Genomic DNA, 24,806 nt, shown 5'->3' with positions numbered 1-24,806 from the left:
GTATATTAATTACGTTACGCATGTTGCTTAGTAACTTTTCTGGAGCGTCGGGTTACGTAAGGTTATTAATATTCATGATTCAAGCCTGATCATTTAACAGCGTCTGCATTTCAGCCAATCAGCAAGGCGTCTTCGGTCAGCGTGACTTAACGTCATTAATATTCATTAGCCGACTCTTCCCCGCGCTAGGATTGGTCATCACGTCGCCGCCGGGGGCGGAGCTGTATGGCTCTGGTTATTCATGCTGTTAGGGGAGAGTCGAGCGGTAGTTCGTCCGAAGTTACACCGAAACTTTCAGAATAATGCTGCGCTAAAGATGAGTCGACAGCAGGACGAGCAGGGCGTCGTGTTAACCGCCTACACCAGCAACAGCGAAGCCTTACCGGCTATCAGCTGCAAAGAGCAAACGGAGTTTCCAGGAGCGAGGTGAGGAGTCGTATCAACGCGTTTATTTATTACTAAGGGCAGTGTGCACTATTTATGGCAACTGTATCCTAGGGCTGTGTCTCGAAACCTAGTAAGCTGCCTACCTAGACCGCTTACACGGGCGTCATGGGTTTGAGCCACAGCTGTAGTGTTTGTGTTTACTCCGCATGGGTTTCATCAGGTGGACAGATGCTGTTGATCAGTTTGTTAAGTTGGTAACCTAATAATGCTGTTTTTAGGTTGTTCTAGATGTAGTGATGGTTGAATTATGTTTAATATGCAGGTGTAGTTACTAATTTGTCTTTTGAGGGATCTTGTTAGTATTAGAGAGCTTGTACATTGAGTTTAAACCAGGTCGTGTCACTGCTATATGAGCTATTTTGTGTTTTAAGTAGTGCTGTTAAACGATTAATCGCGATTAATCGCATCAAAAATAAAAGTTCTTGTTTACATAATATATATGGGTATACTGTGTATATTTATTATGTATATATAAAAACACATGCATGCATATATTTAAGAAAAATATCTTATGTTTATACATTTATATAAAATATAAGAATATAAATGTATATACATGTAAATATTTTCAAAATATATACTGTATGTGTGTGTATTTGTATATACATAATAAATATACACAGTACAAAAAATATTATGTAAACAATTGCAATTAATTGCGATTAATCATTTGACAGCACTAGTTTTAAGTAGTTAGCGGCAGACCGATATATCGGCCAGTCCTTGGCTTTATTCGTTTGAGCCTAATTAAACCTACAACCCTTCAGTTCTCAGTCCAGAAGATCTTTAACCAACAAACTAAACCACCAGATTTGTGTACTACGTAATACGGCTTTGTCAGTGGCTGATGTGCCGTTGTGATACGCTACACTGCAAAAAAAAAAAAAAAAAAAGGCTTATCTTAATATTTTTTTTGTCTTGTTTCTAGTCAAATGATCAAAAACTAAAAAATCTTAAATTAAGATGCATTTACTAGATCAGCAAAATGCCATAAGACATTTAGTCCTGTTTCCAGGGGTAAAAAAAAAATAAAATTCTAAATGAAGTGCTTTTTGCTTACAACAAGTAAAATTATCTGCCAGTGGGGTAAGTAAAATATTCTTAAAACAGTGGCAGATAATTTTACTTATTTTAAGCAAAATGCACCCCAGAAATATCTGATGTAATTTTGCTTATCTATAAATGCATCTTAATTAAGAGTATTTAGATATTTTGACTAGAAACAAGACAAAAATACCTCTTTTTGCAGTATACAACTGAATTACTGATAAGATTTATGTTATATTCCTGAAATTAAGTTGGTTGAGGAAAACAAAAATAAAGTTTTTGCTTTCAGTTTTCCCTAATCCCTGTTCTAGATTGTACCATTCTAAGCAATGTCTGAAGCTTTATAGTACCAGCACTTCTTGTGTTTAATGCCTCTTTGTGATGAATCACTAGTTGTGTCGCTGTGATCAATCGCTGTGTTGTTCCTCATTTGTAAGTCACTTTAAATAAAAACGTCTGCTTAAATGTATAAATGTAAATGAAATGCACAAAAATATTAAATTAAAAATCAATCTAAATATTTGAAAAGAAAGGTGGAAAAAAAGGCTTTAAGTTGACACGGCTGTCAGTGGATAATCTGCCAGCATCAGCCCATAACCACGCCAACAGATATGATTGTCTAAAATCTACAGACGGCTTTTTCAATGGATTTTTTGAATGTTTTTTTTTTTTTTTTTTTTTAGTAGTGTGAATACAGGCACAACAGGACACTTAAGCTTTATTATCTGTCATTGTGTATACTGAGTTAGCTTACTCAATATTACAAGTTAAGTGCTATTAAGATGTAGGGCTGTGCAGTTAATCGCATGCGATTGTCATTCATCTGCGATAATGAACACGATATTGCGTAGCTTGTCAGTGATCTACGGCTCTGTGTATTAAATGCCGCTCCATCTGAAAGCAGGTGATGGAGATTTACTACTAATCACGGAGCTGGCATGTGCATGACAATCGCATGCGATTAATTTCACAGCCCTATTAAGATGCCTGTTTTACTACAAAACCAAAATATGAAGTTCTACAAACTTGATTAACTTCAACTTTACAGGGTTTACAGTGTTCATTGACTCAAACTCACCCTGTGAAAATGTTCGTAGTTTATGAGCATTACGGAAAAAACTGTAAAAATGCTCTGGTTAAAGACTTTTAATTGGTTAATGGTAAATGCCCTCACAATACATGGTCAAAAACTCTGATTAGTTGAATGGGACATTTCATGTAATTTTACAGTAAACTGTGGAAAAAAACATAAATCGACATCCCTAGAATTCCCTGTGTGACACTTGAATGGTTTTTCATTTAAATTATGTTCCTCCCTAGTTTTTTTTTTTCATATCTATTATGTACATTAGGGGTTTATGTTACATTATGTTGTTAAAGTAATGTTTATTGCATTATTTTACTGTCATGCATGTTACTATGATGGCGTTTAGTGTTTGTGTGAATGACACGGTGTGCACCTCCCAGTTTGTGGAAAAGCTACTTGAGATGAGTTTTGATTCATCATGTTGCTCTCTCATTACCATCTGTGTTTTGTCAGTTAATGAACTATGTATATTTTTACTGTAAATCTAAATACAATCCACTATAAAATGTTGCTACTGTATCTTTTACGGTAAAGTTCTGGCGGCCACAGCTGCTGATTTTGCGGCTGTCACTGCAGCAATTTGCATCATATTTGAACAGCTTTGATGACTAATGATGCCTCACTGAAAGCCCCACGTCGGTCGGTCGGTGACTAGTTTTAACACAAACTGTCTGAAGGCCTCGTGAAGCGGGATGCTGGCTGTTATTTGTGTCCTCAGATGGAGCGCAGGTGTCTTCCTCGTTCAGCAGCTGCGAGCAGAAGTCCCTCGTGGATTCTGCCGGCCGGAGCTCAGCGACTCACGCTGCTTGAGGACAAGGTTTCTGAGTGTGTGTGTGTGTGGGTCTTTGTTTAAGTGTTTGTGGGTCTTCTCTGCCAACTGGCCTGCTTGCTCAAGCATCTGCGTTTTGCTGGTTGTTTGCAGACAGAGCGGTCGTTTAGATTCAGCATGGAAGAAGCATGTTTAAACAAGACACTTATATTTGTATCTAACACTGGACTTTTTGGGTGAATCCCACAAAGAATTGTCTATAGCTGTGTTTCCATCACCCTGTTTTTATGCACATTTTTAAGTATAAACGAGTGATGCAAACACCAAATTTCAGGAAAAAAAATCCCTTAATTCCCCCAAAAAAATTGCGCTCGCTTGAGGTGGTTTTTGAATTGTGCGAAAAAGGGTTGATGGAAATGCATTTTGCGAATAAATTCCTCCATGCACATAAAAAAAGTCATGTGACTTTGCACAATGGGATGGCAAAACCTGACTAACCAGTGGACCGATCTCGTTGCACAGCATCTGAAATGCCCGAGCGAATCTGTCATCAAAGTAATTCTGTATCATTTCTGTGTTCCCAAACAGCAGACATCCCTCTCCAAAAGCAATGACCGCATTTATTGTGTTTCGTCTGCTCGCTCTGAGGCGCAAGTCATTTATTATATATATGAAAATATTATATTCAGTGGCTTCTCCTACTTTTCTTAGTGATATTTAGTGCCAGTTTATCAGGAAGTGTCGATTTTGTTCTCTTTGACTCGTTGGATAGAAAGAACGGTGCTTATTCACAAATGTTTTATGAGATAATCCAGTTTTGCACACAAGTTAAATTCACAACTTTGGATGGAAACCTTGCTTATGTCATAGTTCAGCCCAAAATCAAAGGAAAACTGATATTTTGCTATTTAACATGTTGAGTGTGTGGTGACATTGCTATCATGAGTTTCCCCGTGGATGATGTTCATCGCTGTAACGCAGCCTCAGTGATATTTATCATTGCTGGGCAGTTCTGGGTAGTTTCTCTCTTCCAGTGTGTCTGTGGGTTTCTCAGTTCAGTAACCCAGAAATCCCTTTTATTTCCTGTTACGCAGCAGAAACGCTTGGTATGAAATCATGAAAGGCATGCCTGTCGTTGCAGTCACGCAGCTTCACTGCTCTCACAGACACAGTGTGTGTTAAACGCAACATTAATAGGAGTTTTTTGCATTATGGCAATGAGAGCGTAGTACTTAACCGTCTTGTGAAGTTGGCATCTGTTTCTTTATGCAAAATATGATGACATGATATTTTGTTTTTGGAGTGATATATAACCCTGTCTGTTTTTGTGAGATTCACTCTTTATTAATGAACTAAATAAAAAAAATGAAGCCCACTGGATGAGACTGCCACACCACATTGCGGCTGAAACTCACAGGTATCACACATCATTTGCTGGTCTTACGTTCAAGCTGCAGGACAGTAGTGCCCTGAGAATATCACGCATTGTTTTCTTTCATGTTTTAATTTTAACAGTAAACCTCTGTTGTGCAGAACTTTCTTTGGCAAAAAATAGAAAGTTTCATTTGATTACACTGTGAAAGATGAATTAAACTGGTACTGTTTTAGGCCTTCATTTGATTACCCCTGGTAAGAAATTTGAATTAAATCATAAACCCAACAGCAATCGCTCTCGGTCCACTTCCAAACGAACTCTGGTACGGTTCATTTAAGGTGTGAACATGACCTGACCTCGATCCGACCCAATTGCAGAAATCACGCTCAGAAGAAACCGACTGCTCACGCATATAGTGCTGTTGTTACAGTTCTGAACGATGTATTATTCTTACCTTTATGAGCAAAAATGACGGCATATTTAATTTGTTTCCACTGATGTCCTAAACCGTGCTTCAGCTTCCACTCTCGGCACAAATGATTGGATATGCGCCTAATAGCACACATTTATCTAGATTAAATGTTTAAACTAACTTTGTGATATGCTTTTAAGTATTTTATATCTATAGATTTTATTTTTGGTAAGTTGTAATTACAACATCGTATGACTTTGTCTCATATGATGCTCATAAGTTTCTTCATATTGCGTTAGTAGATGACACCAAATCAGTAAAAGAACAAAAATTGCACTACGAAAGATCTCCACGAATAGCCTGTTTTTGCACTGCTTAAGAATTTCTGTCCAATGAATGGATGACTTTAGCACACGTGTGGTTTTGTTTACAATTTCTGGTTAACTTGCAAAAAGGGTAGTGTGAAAGCGAACCGCACCAAACAAAAAAATAAATAAATCAACATTGTATTCGGTCCGGACCAAAGCAAGTGAAGTAGCGGACTTTCCTGATGTTAATACACTTCATTCAGCTACACAATGTATCCTGCAGCCCACTTTGACGTCAGTGAGAACATTAGCCATTATTCAGAAATATAATGTCATTTAAAGGTGCAGTGTGTAATATTGACAGCTAGCGGCTGAAATGGGTACTGCGGTCCAAATATTAGAGAGTGCAGATCCTCCCACCTCGTCTTCCTCAGACTCGACTCACATGGGTTGCCAGATTGAGGACATACAACAGGAACGAGCCCAACTGACATTGGAAGGCGCCGAGCATTACACAGTTGTTGATGAGTTTTAATATGCCTCAGGTCATTTTGGGATGGATGCCAAGGCTTTTTAGGTCGGGTAGAATCTGTGACCTCTGACCCATTTGCTGGTTTCCATCGCCTTGTTTTCAGCCAACTTGGCAACACAGGGTGTCGAAATACTATTGGCAGTGGGCGGAGTCACACAGACCACAACAAAAACAAAACCCACATTTCAATGTAGAATAACTGAGTGTAGCATTAAGAAACTTATCATGTTTCTTAAATGTCTGCAAACATATGGCATTTTTATGCTTTAGTACAGTCATGGAAAACTATGTGACTGGAGCTGCTTGGCGTCGCCAGTGTATACTCCTAGAAAACAATGCGTTTTGATTTTAGGACACTGTGTGTCACTCTGTGTCATTCAGTATGAGGCATCACTGTAATGAACACAGTATCATCAGGTTATTCTGGGGTCACTGTCTCTTCGTGCAGATGTAGTTCATGAGATCTGTAAGGCAAAGTGTCCCATGACACTGTGTGTGCGGGATGCAGATGATGAGGAGTGTGTGTGTTGATGGTTTAACCTGTGCTGACCTGGTAAACATCATTAGACTTTCCGTCCTGTGTGGCTGTATAGTTGCATAATGAATATTTCATTCAGCGTGCGCTGCATGCTTTGTGCTCATTGTGAGTGATGATGATGCCTCTGATGGGCGCTGGACATTCAGCTGGGTCAGAACCAATCAAAACTTGACTATCAAGACATCTCTAGTAACACATACAGCAGTATACACACTGCGGATAACTGTACAAAATCAACAAGCGTTATCGTAGTCTGGCCTTTATCTCTTTTCCATTAACACAGCACACAGCTCTTGTGCACCTCCATGTCTGTTTTGGAAAGTTCACCTGAATATAATAAAAGCTGAGATTACGTGCGATATGTGGATGCTCGTATGAAGTGTTTCATGCAAATTAGGATATATCATAAAAATGCTGCATGTGCATATCCGTTCCGTCACTGAGAATCGGCTTTAAATTCTTCCTGCAGGAAATAGTTTCCACTCACAGACCTGTAAACCTGTAAACTCTCAGACGGCTGTGAGTTTAACGCTGAGCTCGTCAGCCCAACCGTGTTTGGGCATTTGACGTGAAGATGTGATAAACTAAGCTGAGCATCAAATACACACACAGTATAAAGTTCACACTCGTGTATCAGCATGAGACCGCTGTGCTCCTCGGCTCAGATCACGTTCTGACTCAAGTCTGGCCAAACTCAGATTTTGAGCCGTTCCTATGGACACAGCAGCAGGATTTCAGAGTGTGTTCCACAGGATCAGGAATCCCGACTCATATTCCATAGCCAAAAACAGACTTGTTTCCTGTAGAGGAGTGTGAACTCTAAAATCATCTGCGTCCCCAAGAGACCAGCTGCTGAGTCAACCAATGCTAAACTGCCATTATGTGCAGCTGTGTTGATTATTTATGAAATGTAAAAATTGCAATCTTATTCCATCTTAAACACGAGGGAAATAAATTGTTAGGACAAGTTTTTATTGAATGTTCCACGCACATGGAAAGTGGATGTCAGACAAATGTCTGAACTACCCAAACAAACACATGCAAAGAAGGAAAAAGGTCAAAAGCAAATACTTCTTATTATTAAATTGGTTATAAACTAGTGAAATAACGAACCTTATTCACTAAAATGTAGGGTTTATGATTCACTCGTGTCATGATTCGGTTTGATACGCGATACTCTCACAATACTTTTTGAACAAAGCCAAGAGTTAAAATGGTGTGCTTTTTAAATTATTACTTTTAATACGTGTGGTAAACAGTTTTAAAAAGTGCTGTTTATTAAAGTGTTAAACTTTTATTACATCAGCTGTGAACTTTAATAGATGGCCAATAACCACACTAGAATAGAAATAGTCATGATTCTGCTTAGCTAAAAATACTGAATTATATTAGACACACATGCTTACACTCTGTCCTTGACTACATGCTTATTAATGCATTTTATTTTTCATTTATTCATAATTAATAAACATGAAAGCTGAAAAGTGTGACCACCTGGGTTTACCATATTTGATGCTAAATTAAATGTCTCAACTTTCATTTTGAGAAACTATGCATGATACATATTGTTGCTATCCACGATACATATTGTGTGTTTGTGTTGCAGAATATCATGACACAATATTCTGTTTCACCCCTATTAAAATGTGAAGTTTGGAATGAGAGTAGTGAGACCTAACAAAAATAGGAAAGTTGTAGGTTGCATTCTACATATAAATATGAATATTAACACAAAATTACATAGCAGATGGGAAATTAAAAATGTACCACCAATGTAGTACCAGTTTCATTGCTTTGAATACCATGGTAAACAGTAATAGTGATTTTTGACCCACTTAATGCATTCAACGATACAAATAATTTGGGGAAAAAAGAAAACGAGAAAACAACACATCACCGGGGGAATTCCAGCAATGTCAAATCAAAAGAGCACCTCACGGGGAAAAAAAAGGAGCAAAGATCATTTATAACCTTCATAAGCAATACAGGTTAAGTGAAAACAAATTCCATCCTGTACCATCGTATTGTGATGAATGTTCAGTTTCACTTTGAAATGCAATGCATTATGCACATTAAATGTGATTCAAAAGCTCACTTTTTAGACAGATTGCATCAGTTGAACATGAATGCACACGTCCTCTCTGTCTGAAACACTACATGGCCTCTCACCGTCTCCAAGCAGCCACATTCCACAGGTATGCTGTTGGTCGTCATAGCAACAGCCCATATTCCGCATTGCTTTTGCCCCTCGACTCGACTCCATTGAGTCTAACTGCAGAACTTCAGACTGCGACACACATTGTGTTAGTGTTCTGTCTGCTGCTCTGCCTCTTTTGTTTGTGTATGTAAAACGAGAAATACGGTGGCGCTTGACCCTTTTGTCCTCTTTCTCTTTCTTTATCTGCGGCCGAGGGTACGGGTTTCACTCGTTTTTAATGCGCTGGGTGCTGTCTGACCTTTAGCATGTAGAGACCGCTCCGTTCCCCACGGTTAATAGCTAAACCATCAACCGAGCATCGTCCACATTTATGACAGAGGAAGGGTTGTTGAAGAAAAGCATTCCTCTTGTTTCATTTGAGATGCATGTGTTTACTCTGACTGTTTTCACATGTCAATATTAGCTACTTTTATTTGACTGGCTGCAAATGCAAATTCACCTCAACCGATGTGAAGAAGTGTGATTTGTTAAAGAGTAAATGTTGGATTTGTTCTGGCTGGATGGCGTCTTCTTCTATTTAAAGACTCCATGAAGTTACATTTGGTAGTTGTTATATGCTAGTGTACTCTTAAAGGGCACCTATTATGACCCTTTTTACAAGATGTAATATAAGTCTCAGGTGTCCCCAGAATGTGTCTGTGAAGTTTTAGCTCAAAGTACCCCACAGATCATTTATTACATCATTTTGAAAATGCCTATTTTGAGTGGTAGCAGAAACACGCTGTTTTAGTGCATCATGTCTCTTTAAATGCAAATGAGCTGCTGCTCCCCGCCCCCTTTTCCAGAATAGGGCTGTGTCTTTACTCCTGCTGTCTTGCTGAAAAAGTGTTTTAAAGCCATATCTACGGTGGCTACAAAACACATGCAAATAGAAAAAGCACTAGCAAATTAAGAAACATCTTCAATCTATTGATATTTTCGGCAACGAATAAAAACGAGACGAAAAAGAGGGAAGAGATTCATTCAGAGTGAATCTGCTGCGTAGTTAGGAGGTTAGATGCATACATATGAACCGGCGGGACATAACATACACTTGCTGCATGTCTCATAAAACGTTCAAAAATGTCAATATACAGGAGTAAGAGAAGAGCAGACAGATGGATAAATTTGACGACGCAAGAGAAAACTCAATTAGGTCTGGTTTTCTGAGCGCAGACACTGAAGCAGTGCGTCTCATACAGCGCACGAGTACTCTTTCGCGTCACATGAACGGAGGATTACACACAAAATGATGCTGAGTTGTCCTTTTTGATGAGTATTCACATAAACGCAGTCGATTACGTCTTAAGTGAACGTAAACAGTAGGGAGAACGCGTATCAGTACATTGCATCCTGTGCATCCGTGCATTTGGTTTTAAAGGGATAGCAGTCTAATTTAGTTGCTATTGTCCAACAAAAGACAGAAAATTACTCACTGCTCTTGACTCAATCAGTTTAATAGCCCTAAAGATTAATCTAAATTTATTTATATAAACAAATATGTCTGCTTGAAAGAATGAAGAATATGGTGAACAAGTTATAAAGAATGCATAAATAGCCTATATAACCATATTGGTATTTCATTGAAAAGAAGACCATGTTCTTGTTCTTTATGAGATTTAATTTTAATATAAAGGCATTTTGTGTGTCACCGCATTTAAATCGGTGTCTATCCTGATAAAACCTTAATATCAAACCTATATAATGATTTTTGAAATGTTAGAGAAATGCTTAATAAATGTGTTACACTGTAACTAAACCCATTAGATTTTAGCTGACTACTTACTGTAGATTTAGTCGACTAAAACTAAAAACAATTCATATGACTAAAACTAAATCAAAATCTGCTGTCAAAATTAACTTAAATTATTTATTTTTAACTTAAAAATTTAAAAATTAAAAGCTACTTGTACTTTTACTCAAGTAAAAATGAAAAGGCGTACTCAATACATTAAGTGGAGTAATATTTTATTAGTGTGTACTTTTACTCAAGCTCTTGATTTGTGTACTTTGTCCACCACTGGCCACTAACGCACGGCTACGGGTTCAGTCCTAAAGCGGCCGTGACCCAGAAACTGGAGAGTCGTTTTCCAGACTGCCCTCATTACACCCTCACTGTACTGAAATCTCAGATACGAACTGCTCGACGACATCCAGTAGCTCCTGTGTCCAGCAGCAGTGAAGAGTGCTGAGCTTTGAGCGTTTTTTCATACGCTCATCCTGAGAGGGAAGAAAGCAGCCGGTTTAAACCATCCTGCCCTGCACAAACAGCCAAACAATCAGCCTGACAATGGCATCTTTATGTCCTTATAGCACAGAGGCTTATTTTTCGCACTTCCGGCCTCGATCCTCTGGCGTGGTGAGCAGCAGGACTCTTCCTGCCTGCTGTGTCATGCATCGAATGAGAAGAATGGCTCAAAGAGTCATATTCTTCACTGTTGTAGCTTTTCTTCCTGAAGTCCACTCGCAGTGTAATGCTAGTCAAGGTTTCTTAAATACTGGTGTTTTTCTAGAGCAGTAACAGCAAAGGGAGTGATGTAATGGAGTATAAATGTAATATAATTACAGTGTTCAGATGAGTGAATGTGTGTTTCTCCTGCCTCGTATCAAGTAACATTTAGTCTGTGCTTTTGTTTTTCTTTATTATCATTTTTAATGTAGATTCAATTTAACGTCTACCTTAAAAATGATTAGAAAAGGTATTGGTGCTTAACAGCACAGATACATTCACTGTGTTTCTTTGCATTGGAAATATTGGACATTGTTTGGAGGACAACATTGGATAAATAATATAATAAAATTAATCATTTTTTAAAATTTATATATTACATATACAAACATTTTCAGATTTTAATCTAAATAAGAAATAAATAGGCTACATAATTGTTAGTTGCATCCCTCGTGCAAACTTATTAAATATTATGAATGTTTAATAATTTTCTAAGTTATATTTTTTAATATTTAGTCTAAGCATTTTTAGATTTTAAATAAATAAATACATGCATACATAAATGCATAATTGTTAGTTGCATCTTCAGTGCAAACTTTGCTTCACCAAAATTCAGAAATAGGGAGAAAAAAAAAGAATGTACACAAATATGAAAAAATAAATTGAGCCTGATGAGCCATGTAATATTTGTCTTGTAAGAAACATTATAATAAAGATCTTGCAATCTAGGTGTTCAGTGTTTAAAAATGGCCCTGAGCTCTAGGTGATGAATATCAGTCAACAGAAATGATCATTACAATCATGAAGTTTCCATCATTAAAAATACATTTCCTCCAGACTATAACCAGACGCAGTCCAGTGCAAACGGAGAAGTGCTGGTGTTAGAGTGGCCTTTGTGTCTGTGTTTGGGTTTGAGACCGCAGCGATGGTCTGAACATGAATGCTGACTGCTGGAGTGTGATTAAAGCATCTGAATGTGATGATGATTTGGTGTATTTCACACCTCTGTCTCTTTCTCTGTGTTCACGCAGCCGCAGAACCGGCCAGTATAATGTCCAGCGGGGGAAAGCGGCCGGTGCGGCTCTGGGCTCGAGCTCAGGGAAAGCACCGTACCAGCGCTGCAGCTCCCAGGACTCTCTGGACGAGCAGGCCATGCTGGACTACTTCAAAGAGGTGGAGATCATCCAGTGCAGCGGAGACGCAGAGACGCAGGAGGACCTGCAGCTGAAGGTGGCTGATGGTAAGACGCGCATGTCCGCACTGTGTTGAAATGCGCCTATTATGGGTAATGAAAGGTTCATATTTTGGTTTTGGGAGTCCCCAACAACAGGTTGACATGCATGCAAGGTCAAAAAACACTTTCATTGTCTTATAATATGCATTTATTTTCACCTTACTTGCTCAATGACTCCCAAACGTTTTTTTCCCAAACCCCTCCTTTGCGTGACGCTAATCTGCGGTGATTGGTCTCATTTTCATCTCATCTCGCCTGTAATGCCTGATAAAGCAGTGTTTGTGAGTGCGGTGCTTTGTGTACAGCGTTACCGGGGAAACAGCTATTTTTAATGCTCCAAAAGCTGCACCTAGTGGCAAAGAATGAATTTGCATTTTCATTCAGACCAACCCGAAACGACCAACAAGTGGGCGGACAATATGCTAATGTTTGATGTTGACGTCAACATGAAACGGCTTGGGATTCGTTTTAAAAACGACTCGTTTCAATGATTCAGAGTCGATTCTTTCTTTTGAGAGACAATAACTTTATACACGGTGCACTTTCAGATTTAAAACTTGGCAGGATGTTTTCATTCACTTAGTGCTGTGTTACACACTGCAGGAAAGCTCATTCTGAAAAATCTATAATAGGGGCACTTTAACTGCAATACAAGAGTCAACTACCATTAGACCTGACAGAGCCAGCTCTATACAGAAAATAAAACCATTTCTGGATTATTTCATTAAAGACTGCCGTCAAAAATGAACATTAATTGTAAAACTACAAAAGAGTCACACTTCAGTTTGGGGGACCAATTCTCTCCATTAACTAACTATTAGCTACAACTTTTGCCTCCTAATATGCTGCTTATTAATAGTTACTGTAGGTAGTGGTTAGATTTAGGTATGGGTCGGATTGAGGGATCTAAAATATGATGCAGAATAAGGCATTAATGTGCTTTATAAGTACTAATACACAGACAATTTGCTAGTAATATGCAAGCAACTAGTTCATAGTGAGAATTGGTCCCCAAACTGAAGTATTACCTAAAATAGTTATTGGCTGTGTTGAATTATGACAAATCATGTTGTCATTAAAACTAATCACATGAGTATCACATTTACATTTAAATGATGATTAATCTACACAAAACCCAAAGTTCAGCTTTAATAATAATGATAATAATAATAATGTAGCTGAAATAATAAGTGTTATTTTAGTATTATTGATATACTATTATAGTTTTTGTTAATATTTTGAATTGTAATATGTAGTAAAAACATATGCATAACAACATATGCATAACAATTGCTGTTTAAATTTGAAATAAATATTTTGAAAATAAATAAATATGAAAAAATTATATGAACTTGATCAATTGAACTTTTTTAATGTCTGTACAATGTTTATTAGGTTTAAGTTTTAGTTTTTAGTTAATTTAATTTATTTAGTTATTATTTGAAAGTAATTAATGAAATAAATTTCCTTTTAAATGTTTTTTTTTTTTTAATGGTTTTAGTTAACAATAATAACCCTGTTTTAAATGCCTTAAATCATCTGGATTTAGTCAGATTGACTAATTAGACTTTGTCTTTGTATGTGGATTCAAACCAACAGGTGTATTTACAAAAAAAATTCAAACCAGTGGTGAGTCATTCGCTCCTTTATTTTGCGCTGCTCCATGTAAAAGGCTATATTGCAAAAGATTGTGATGACTAATGGGTTTCTTGTACATTTTCAACATGTTTTCTGCTGAGTTCAGCATGCTGCGTGAAGCAAGATTAAAACATGACTTACACTTACATTTCTGTCACACTGCTGGTACATACAGCATAACTGAATACAAGTATTAAACTCACTTTCACGCTTAAACTCATGAAACTGACAGGAAACAAGAAAAACTAGAGAAAGGTCTTGAATGTTGTTTGCAGAGTTGCGTGGTTCGAAACTTCGAAATCACATGGACTGAAATGATATCCCTCGTTTCTTTGTGTAAATGGAAAATTCAACCATACTGCTTGACCTGGGTAGCCTTATGAGAGGTATAGTTTTTATACCACAATATTTAATTTTTTCTCGATTTTCGTGTGTCATGAGTGCATATGTGTTATGGTACCAGCAGGAAACAGTGTTAAATATATTCAACATATGAAACCGAACACTTTTCAAAAGCACTGTATGTGGCGCTATGTTTATGTTCCTCCATGTGTAAGAACAATAGGCTTAACTTACAGGAAGAACCTACAATAAAAACCACAGACAAGAGATCAGTGACATCAATGGGAATTGTTTGCCCCTAAAGGAACAACAAACTGTGACTTCCTTAACTTCTGTGAGTGTCTAAATTGTGAAGTTACCGGAAAAGGAAGATATTTCTGTTTCCTGTCAGAACTGGATTAATGCATTCCTCCTCACCACGACTGTGATGAAAATAACACAATGTGACACATACTGCATATGTCACTCTGCACCGCTTGTGTGACTAATAAGAGCTTTTAAATCATTAATGAGGAGAATACAATAAAGCGAGTGTGGTTGAGTTTGATAGCGAGTGTCAGTGTGAATCCAGAGCTGTGTGTCAAAAATGTCTGGGCTCATCTTACATATGTGATCCTGGACCACAAAACCAGTCATAAAGGTCAATTTTTTGAAATTGAGATTTTATGAATAAATAATCTTTTCATTGATGTATGGTTTGTTAGGATCGGACAATATTTGGCTGAGATACAACTATTGTTGAAAATCTGGAATCTGAGGGAGCAAAAAAATCTAAATACTGAGAAAATCGCCTTTAAAGTTGTCCAAATGAAGTTCTTAGCAATGCATATTACTAATCAAAAATGAAGTTTTGATATATTTACAGAAGGAAATTTACAGAATATCTTCATGGAACATGATCTTTACTTAATATCCTAATGATTTTTGGCATAAAAGAAAAATGGATAATTTTGACCCATACAATGTATTGTTGGCTATTGCTACAAATATACCTGTGCTGCTTATGACTGCTTTTGTGCTCCAGGGTCAGATGTGTTTGTGTTGTGTTCTGCAGAGGGTGAGCAGGAGGAGGCGTGGCTGATGGAGGCGGGGCTTGCGACGCTGTTCGACGAGTCGGCTTCAGACGGCGAGGACAGCATCGTTCTGCTGTCGACTCTGACCCGAACGCAAGCGGCTGCCGTGGAGAGACGCGTGGAGACGCTCAAACAGACGCTACGCAAACGCAACAAACCGTACAGTGTCCCGGATGTTCGAGAGATCTTTAAACCATCACCTGCTTCACAGAGTCAAGTACGTGACTGACCTTGCTTTAGTGTAAATCAAGCTTCTTAGGTCCATAAGATACATAAACGAGTTAGAAACCAATGATTGCCTTGACTGGGGTGAATCTGTGCGTCTGTGACATTTATAATTAGTGAAATAGCACAGATCAGTCTGCCAGATGGTTTGATTCAGTCTAAACCGTTGGCATATGACAAAGCTTTAGCAGGATGAAGGATGTCCTTCTAGTGAGGCTGCGTTTACACTGGCACAAAAAAATCTGATTTTTTACTCACGTGTGACACAGGTGTGTAAAGACAAAAATCAGCACAAGATTAGATTTTTTTTTTTTTGCATCTGTTCTGAGCCACTTCCAAATGTGGTTTTAAATCAGATACATATCCGATATCTGAACATCTGACCGGCGTCTAAACACATATATCTGATTCCCATCGGAATTCCAAGCATCTTGAGTCAAGGGAGAAAAATGTACCCAAAAGATAACTTTTATTAATCTCACATTATGAGTCAGATGTTGCCTGTTTGCGCTCACACAAAATCTCAGCTTCTTTTGTTGAGATGGAAACTTTATTTCAAGGTATAAATTGCGTACACACCTAAACATTCAGGAGCACAGCAGCTGCCCTATAGTTTTATAAATAAATGTTACATTATATTTTTCAGCTACCAGGTGATAGTGTTGCCTATTTTAAGTAATCAAACTAATAGCTTGACTGTAGAGAAAGGTAATTCACACACAATCAAATAAATGCAATCTTACTGCAATACTTATTTTCTCTTCATAATTCTAGATCTAACGACCCGTAGATAAAATAACGAATGAAAACTACTGTTGTTTTATATCTTCAGTCAATCAATTCAGCCAGTTTTGCACTGCAAACATCAGTGACATTGTCCATGCTGGCAGTGATCATAGTATAATCAGGATAATCACGTGTGCACAAGTCAAAGAATCATCCAATGTGAATTATATAAATGATATTTATAAAGGCAATACAAAAAACCCAAGGGTCAATCATGTCACAGTGGAATCATTCAGTTTGGTTGGGGATTCATGTTAACACATATGAATCGTGTCTTAAGTGAATTTAAACAGGTGGGACAAAAAACTGGATATGGTCAAAATATCAGACCTGTGCATTAAGCCCTGTAAACGCAGCCTCTCTGACATATTTTGACAGGCTGTTAACAGTGTCACCAATTACACAGTAGTTCCCTGTTAATATACATTTCAGCACAGTGTAATGAATAACCGAGAAAATGTAAAAGTGAAGGGTTATTTCCAGTTTGAAGGATGTGATAAATCATTGTGCCATATTGAGTGGTTTATTAAGGACAGCTGTAAGTTGTGATTTATGTTTCTGCTAGATGCTGCCCTAAATAATCGATACTGTGAAGACTAAAAGTCAGAAAGTCATCCTTATCAGAATGGAGCTACAGGAACCTGATGCTCACGTTCTCCAGCATGATCTGAGACCACATCTGACAAAGACTCGCATGATCAGTGACCCTGACATTAGATTAGTCACCTAGAAAAGCAGAATCTGAAAGATCTCCAGGATTTAAGGAGGCCTCAGACTTTTGGATGCAGCGCGGAACGATTAACATAACATCACGCTCTCTCCTGTGAGATCAGCACCTGTAGTGTGTGTGTGATTCAGTGCTAATTCACTCACAGCACATGCTAACAGTTTGTTTCTCTTGTTTTCCATTGCTCTCTTGTTCTGACAGGATGAGGCTGGATCCACAGAAAGAAGTGGGAGCAATAAACAGGAAGTGGAAGGACTGGGTATGTGTCATGAGTTAAAGTATAATGCAGCGGCTTCTGTTTTATGGCATTCCTGAAAGTGTTCACATGTGTTTAACATGAAATGGCAAAGCAACACTCGGAGAACATGCTGTGATGTCCATTGCTTTCCCTAGTAAAAAACAAACAAACTATGCCATCCTTTATTTAAAATACTTTTTTTTTCATACTAAGTATACTTTAAACCATTACCATATGTATAGACATCACTTAAGACTTGCTGATATCAAATTTTAATTACATTTTCACAGTATTTTCTTATTGCACAATGCACTTAATATTAAGCCTAAAATGTGTTTTAATATCACTGTTAATAAGGATTGTGTGATCTTTGAATAATATCAGTCTTTAAATGCAAACTGAAGTATACTTGCAAAATTTAGTACAAAATGAGTTGTTCCAATTTTGCAGACTTTAAGTGTGCCAGTTTAATATACTAAAACTGCAATTGCAGGACATATGTAAATTTGTTTGTAGTATACTTACCACAAAATAAATGTATTTCAAATACATTTTAGTGTTTTTTTTTTCATTAGGGTTTGAAACATTTTATTTGATATAAAATGTGTCTGTCCTCGGCTTCTGCTGACCTTGACATCCAGAGAAGGAGAATCACGTAACATTATGTCTAATCATTCATAGATACAAGCAGAACATAAATACATTTATTTTTATTGTAAATGATAATTGACAATAGACCAATGGAAATAAAAACGATAGAGGTGTTGTATGTGCTTTATACGCTGCTGGGTTATCTTGTTTTATGTTTTACAGTGTTCATACTTTACCCTGGGTTAGTAATCAATCCTGGGTTGTCATGTTTTGACATTTCACACTGTACATTCTTAAACATTGGGTTAATGTTCTTATTTACCTATTTGCAAAGTCAATAACATCAGTTTTGACAAGTACAGCATCCACTGATCTGATGTTTCAGATCTATGGAAAAGTAGTCTGCTTGCCTCAAATTGGCAGAAACATGCTACAACAAAAAAGACAAAAAGAAAAAAAAGGCTTTCTTCCAAATCCAAATGGCTTCTTAGAATTGGTTTTAAATAGTGCTGTCAATCGATTAAAAAAAACAACAACTAATTAATCATAAAAAAATGTTCGGAAATTAATTGGGATTAATCCCACCTAACATTAAAGTTTTTAAATAAACTTTTATATTGCAGTAATTTTACATTCAATCTTCAAATTAATTCAGAAAACATAAAGACAGGATATCTTTAATGTTTGTTTAGTGGCATTTTTTTATGACTGAAGGCGAGTATCACTGATACCAATACTACTTATTGATGTCTCTAGGAAATTGTTCTTTTTTTCCCCTAATATTTAACCATTGACTATATATAATGTTGACTGTGCTAACATTACAGTATAATTGAGAGCTATCAAGTAGAAAATATACAGAAATTGTAGAAAAGAAGAAAGCATACAGAAACTGGATTAAGTTATCAAACACTAATCACAGCAGCTGGTTAGGTTTTATTAGGTTTTATTAGGTTATTAGGTTTTTTGGCTGCTGTTACTTTAAGAGCTGCTGCTGCTGCTGAACTTGATGCGGATCAGAAAGTTTGATTCGCGTGTTCATATGAAATGATACAGGCTACAGTGGCTGACAGGAAAGGAAAGACTGCAGTTCACTGCTGTTCTACTGAAGCGTCATCTGTACCATTTCTGCACTTGTTTAGTGGAGGCGTGTCTGAAAAGTCTCCCATTAGATGTGGTCATAAAAAGTTCTGCGTCTACATAAATGCAATTCTTGTCAAGAAAAAAGAGATAGAAGCAGTAGTGAGTGGGGTGGCCAACCCAAACTTAGCCCCTGCATTAACTGCGTTAAATATTTGTAACGTGTTAAACTGAAAAAATGAATCATGTTAACGCGCTAATTTTGACAGCACTATTTTTAATCATATTTTTATTCTTTACTTCATGATGTTTCCCATTGCTGTTTGAGTTTTTTCTCAGTTACTGAAACTAAATAGAGCATGTGGAAATTTTCCCGTCTTAAAATAGCGCATGAGAGAGTCAGTTAATGATTGGTTGTCTATTGCACTGCTGTGTTTGGCTCTGCTTTGCTCATAGTGCTGGGTGAAATGCAGTACTGAGCCTCTTTCACAATTACAGGTGTGAGATGTTGCTGAAATCAGGGGTTAAATCACCTGTTAAAAGTGGCCAGAGTTAAAGACTTCAAAGTCCTCCATTCAGATTGTGCTGTTGGTTTCCAGTTGTAGTCTGTGTTTGGAAGCAGAGGTGACTGTGGTTAAGTTATCACTGACTGCCAAATAATGACGTCTGTGATTGCTGGACTTTGGCTAGCCTGATTTAGGTAACTATTTAATCAGCAAAGAGTGATGCAAGATGGTCGAGTGCACCAACACAACTGCACCTGTGTGTTTTTGTGCATGAATGTTTTCCCTAGTTTCACAGCGTGAGATGTTGTTGTGTGTGTGTTTATTGTTTGAATAGGTAATGGGGTGGGGCCTGAGGCTCCAGGGGGTGGAGCTGACGCTGAGACTGACATTAACCTGGAGGTGTCGTTCTCCGAGCAAGCACTTATGTACAAAGACGGGTTAAAGGTTACCCAGCCACAGAATGAAGCTGATGACCGGTTACCCGTGAGTCAGACATTCACTCATCAGGTCAACACTCGTGTGTGTGTGTGTGTGTGTGTGTGTGTGTGTGCGTGCATATGTGCGTGTGTGTGTGTGTGTGTGTGTGTGCGCGCGTGCATATGTGCGTGTGTGTGTGTGTGTGTACCTGTTTTTCTATTCAGGTGGGGACTTAAACCTGAATACACACAGACTCATGGGGACTCGTGTCACCTCAATTTAGGTCCCCACTGGTAAACAAGCTAATAAATCACTCAGAAGTTTTTTGAAAATTTAAAAATGCAGAAAGTTTCCTGTAAGGGGTAGGTTTAGGTGTAGGGCGATAGAAAATACGGTTTGTACAGTAGAAAAAGCATTATGCCTATGGAGAGTCCCCACAAGGATAGCAAACCAGACTGTGTGTGTGTGAGTGTGTGCATGTGCAAAGTTTATGCACCACAGTAAGCATGAGCCCACTCGCTCTGATTGGCTGCTTGAGGATTAAAGAATGTCAATGTTTATATGGTTATGAGTCTCACAGAGACCTTTGATCTGACTGAATAGTTTAGAGTGCAAAAATGTCAAATGACAGGTTTAAATCATTAGTCGAATCACTGAACTGACATGAATGTGGCTCCTCAGTCAGATCGGTGTGTGTGCTCTTATTGAGTCAACCTGACCTCTGCTGGACAGTCTGTAGCACTGCATCCTGCTCTGGTTTTCTGTATTCTATGCATCCGTTCCCTTTTCAACTTTTCAACATCTGTCACACTTTAGTTGGGGACCAATTCTTACTATTAACTATGATTTTACCTCAATAAACTCTTAATTTGCTGCTTATTAATAGTTAGGAAGGTAGTTGTTAAGTTTAGGTGTTGGGTCGGAGTAAAGGATCTGCAGTATAAGATGTTAATATATGCTTTATAAGTACTAATACACTGCAAATATGCAAGTAATATGCATGCTAGTTAATAGTGGGAATTTATCTCTAAACTAATGTTACCCAAAAATCACTATTACTGTTATATTACATTACATTTAGTTCTACGCAGTCTGAACACAAACACCAGTGTTATGTTGAGTTTGTGCCTCATCCTCCAGTGTTTGTGCTCCAGACATGAATGGTTCCTCAAATCATGTGTCTTGTTAAAGTGGTCATTGGATGCCCATTTTCCACAAGTTGATATGATTCTTTAGGGTCTTAATGAAAAGTCTATAACATAGTTTAGTTAATTTCTCAATGGTAGTGTAAAACAACACCCTTTTTACCTTGTCAAAAACAGCCGTGTTCACAGCGAGCCGTTTCGGTGCATGTTCGTTTAAATGCTAATGAGCTCTGCTCACCAATGTTCCCTCTAATTTTTTTTTTCTTGCTGAGCAACATTTTTTCGGCCACCTGAACAAACTCTTTATACCAGACCTGAACAGCGCACACACAAAAAAGTGTGTAACTTTTAACTTTAATGTGCTATTTATATTTGATTTGACCCTTGATGTAACTAAATCATGTACATATTTGGTTACCTGTTTTTTTTTTTTTTTTTTTTTACAGTATAATACTCTGCCGTTTAAAAATTTGGGATCAATAAAGTTTTTTTAAAGACGTTTCTTATGCTCATCAAGGCTGTATATATTTCATAAAAAATACTGAATATTATTTTCAAAATAGGTAAAACACTGATGTCTGTCTACAGTCGTGGGAGGGGCCTGCCAAAACTACGTCACTCTGCCAAGAATCTCAGAACAACCTGATCTGAGAAAGTGATTATTATTATTATTATTATTATTATTGGGTGGATTTTTATCATTATAGGGTGGTTGTGTACATACACTGCCAACACACATTTATGTTCAAACATGTAAAAGTGGATTTTGCATCCGATGAACCTTTAATTAGTTGCTCCAATTTTGGTGGATGATAAAGCAGCTAAAAATTCTGACTCTAAAGGAGGGATGACATAATTAGAGACCAGAACATCATAGCAGTGCTCAGAATACCTCAGCAGCCACACAGCTAAAACGCACAATAAAGCCAACATATAACATTTAATAAATGTCCATGTATTTTTTTCTCATTCTGTTTTCGTCTTTCAGGATTTTAAAGTGTCTCAGGATAAGACCGGACAGACTAGAGTAGGCGATCTGTCCGCAGAGGACATGAAGAAGGTTCGCAGGCTTGTTCTGATTGAGATGAGCGCTCTGTTCGACACGTGTGGCATCGAGGTGAAGGCTCATAAAGCTCTCAAGGTCAAAGTGAGAGGTCAGTGCCTCTGATATGTGTTCAAAATCAGAAGACTGGATCTGAAAATGCTCTCAGACCTTTGAGTTCACTGTATGTTTTTCTTGCACACTGTGCTAAACATTTCACATCCATTTTGTTCACACATGTGCATGCTGGAGACACACGCTCACAAAGCACCTTATAAAAAGAGCACTTTCATGTCTGATCTTTAATTGGTTTTGATTAATGTAATTGTGTGTGAACGTGTGAGCACTGAATCTGAAACTGGTTGTGACTGTATTGTTTTGTCTTCCGTAGAGTCGGGTTTGTTTGGTGTTTCTCTCTCTACGCTGCTGGAACAAGACCAGCGGAGGATCCCGGGAACCAAAGTGCCTGTTATCCTGCAGCATGTAAGAGAGCAGAGACTTAGAACTGTAACCAAGCAAAACATGACCAGAGGCATTAACTCAGAAACTACTACAAATCCTTTGAGATTGAAAGCATATATATTTTCCCAGCAGTAATGGCACCATTAGTTTGAGTTCAATGCCAGAAGTCTGATAGTACAACTGTCCAGACCTGAATGTCATAGACTTTGTCATAGATGGGATAGAAAACCCTAGCGGTCACATTTTGGTATTTGCTAAAAGTGCTAAAATACTCTTAACAAACACCGAAGCATCTTTATAGTAACCTCATAGCAACACCCTGGTAACCAAACACAACCTCCTTCATTACAAGAGATCTGACTGTAATGCATAGTGTTCTCAGTAAAGCCAGCAAGGCAGGATCCTCTGTGTTTTGTAATAGAAAAATACTGGGCTATACTTTATTTGTGTCTTTGTTACAGTGTAATTACACATTTAAGTACTGAGTAATATTTATTAACTACATGTGCTTACTATATGGTTAGGATGAGGGTTTGGCTTAGGTTTAGTTGCGTGTAATTATGCATAATGTATTGTTATTACTATAGTAAGTAGGGCTGCAACAACGAATCGATTAAATCGATAAAAATCGATTACTAAAAGCGTTGGCAACGAATTTCATAATCGATTCGTTGTGTCGCGCGACGCGGAGACGTTTGATTATTAAAAAAAAAAAAAACTTCCGTTGAGCGCGGAGCGGAGTGAACACACTCGGTCTCTCTCGCGCACGGATGGTAGCAGAGTTTGGCGCCTCATAAAAAAAAAAAAAAATACGAGCGGAGGTAGAGGAAAGATATGAGGCGCCGTACTGGACAAAAGTGAAGCGAACACGGTGAGAGAGCGACAGTGCGCGAGAGACCGAGTGTGTCCGAGCGAGAGAGACACAGTGCGCGAGAGAGACCGAGTGTGTCCGAGCGAGAGAGACCGAGTGTGTCCGAGCGAGAGAGACCGAGTGTGTCCGAGCGAGAGAGACACAGTGCGCGAGAGAGACCGAGTGTGTCCGAGCGAGAGACACAGTGCGCGAGAGAGACCGAGTGTGTCCGAGCGAGAGAGACCAGTGTGTCCGAGCGAGAGAGACACAGTGCGCGAGAGACCGAGTGTGTCCGAGCGAGAGAGACCAGTGTGTCCGAGCGAGAGACACAGTGCGAGAGAGACCGAGTGTGTCCGAGCGAGAGACCGAGTGTGTCGAGCGAGAGAGACCGAGTGTGTCCGAGCGAGAGAGACACAGTGCGCGAGAGACCGAGTGTGTCCGAGCGAGAGACACAGTGCGCGAGAGAGACCGAGTGTGTCCGAGCGAGAGAGACCGAGTGTGTCCGAGCGAGAGAGAGCGAACGTGAAAAAAGTGAAGCGAACACGGAGAGAGCGCGAACGTGCGCGAGAGAGACCCAAAATGCGCTACAGAAAGTATAATAAAGTAAATAAAATATAATAAAGAGAGCGAGAGAGTGATTTTTCAGCGCAAGAGTGCAATTTCCAAGATGTTTAAGCGACATTTTATATTAAATTATATGATTCTGTTGCACTGCATTACATGTCAGTGCAACGATGTGCAGAGATAGTTCACACAGATTGTCACTTGTGTGACATTGTATGAAGATAGTATACTATCAAGAAATTTTAACAGCATGGAGCATTGCCATAGATTATTGGAGGAACATTCTCGTATTCTCTCTAGGATGTTGGACCATTCGAGACACTCTCAGGTAAAATTGTAGACATGACTAATAAAATGTATGAAAAAGATGATGGTATCAGTTTAACCTAGTTTAATCAGTTTAACTTAGGCCGTGTTCACACTTGGGGTCTTTTTTGAAGCTGCCAGCGTCTTTTTTACATTATAATCCTATGGAGTAAACCGTGTTTAGTCCTGAGCGCTTTAAAACGCCACCGCGGCGTCTTTTCTGAAGCTCAGGCGTCTTTTCAAGTTGAAAGAAGTTTAACTTTTCTGGAAAACGCCCTCGTCAAGCGCCTTTTGACAGCTGACCAATGACAAGCGAGTGGCGAGTCGTTTCCATGACAACAAAAACAACAAGAAAAAAGGAGAAGATAGCCGGTAGACAGATCGTACTAGTTTCGTTATATTTATGTGTATATATATGT

At 38.3% G+C, this 24,806-nt stretch overlaps 1 protein-coding gene across 3 annotated transcripts in view; it reads left to right on the top strand.

Moving 5' to 3' along the window:
• Positions 1-220: 220 nt before the first annotated feature.
• Positions 221-24,806, top strand: part of arhgap18 (Rho GTPase activating protein 18) — a 40,144-nt gene continuing 15,558 nt past the window's right edge. Inside the window, exons 1-8 of one of the 3 annotated variants that reach the window (XM_058755989.1) lie at positions 221-426; positions 12,193-12,401; positions 13,995-14,024; positions 15,430-15,665; positions 17,388-17,445; positions 19,936-20,084; positions 22,152-22,317; positions 22,597-22,688. In XM_058755989.1, the coding sequence (XP_058611972.1) occupies positions 242-426; positions 12,193-12,401; positions 13,995-14,024; positions 15,430-15,665; positions 17,388-17,445; positions 19,936-20,084; positions 22,152-22,317; positions 22,597-22,688 (1,125 nt within the window). In that variant the 5' untranslated portion in view covers positions 221-241. Of the gene's footprint in view, positions 427-1,015; positions 3,399-12,192; positions 12,402-13,994; positions 14,025-15,429; positions 15,666-17,387; positions 17,446-19,935; positions 20,085-22,151; positions 22,318-22,596; positions 22,689-24,806 lie in introns of those variants that run through there. The other 2 variants (XM_058755991.1, XM_058755990.1) reach the window with 2 other exon arrangements.

Source organism: Onychostoma macrolepis, chromosome 20 (assembly GCF_012432095.1).
Source record: "Onychostoma macrolepis isolate SWU-2019 chromosome 20, ASM1243209v1, whole genome shotgun sequence".
Lineage (NCBI taxonomy): Eukaryota > Metazoa > Chordata > Actinopteri > Cypriniformes > Cyprinidae > Onychostoma > Onychostoma macrolepis.
This window is presented reverse-complemented; position numbering and strand designations above follow the sequence as displayed.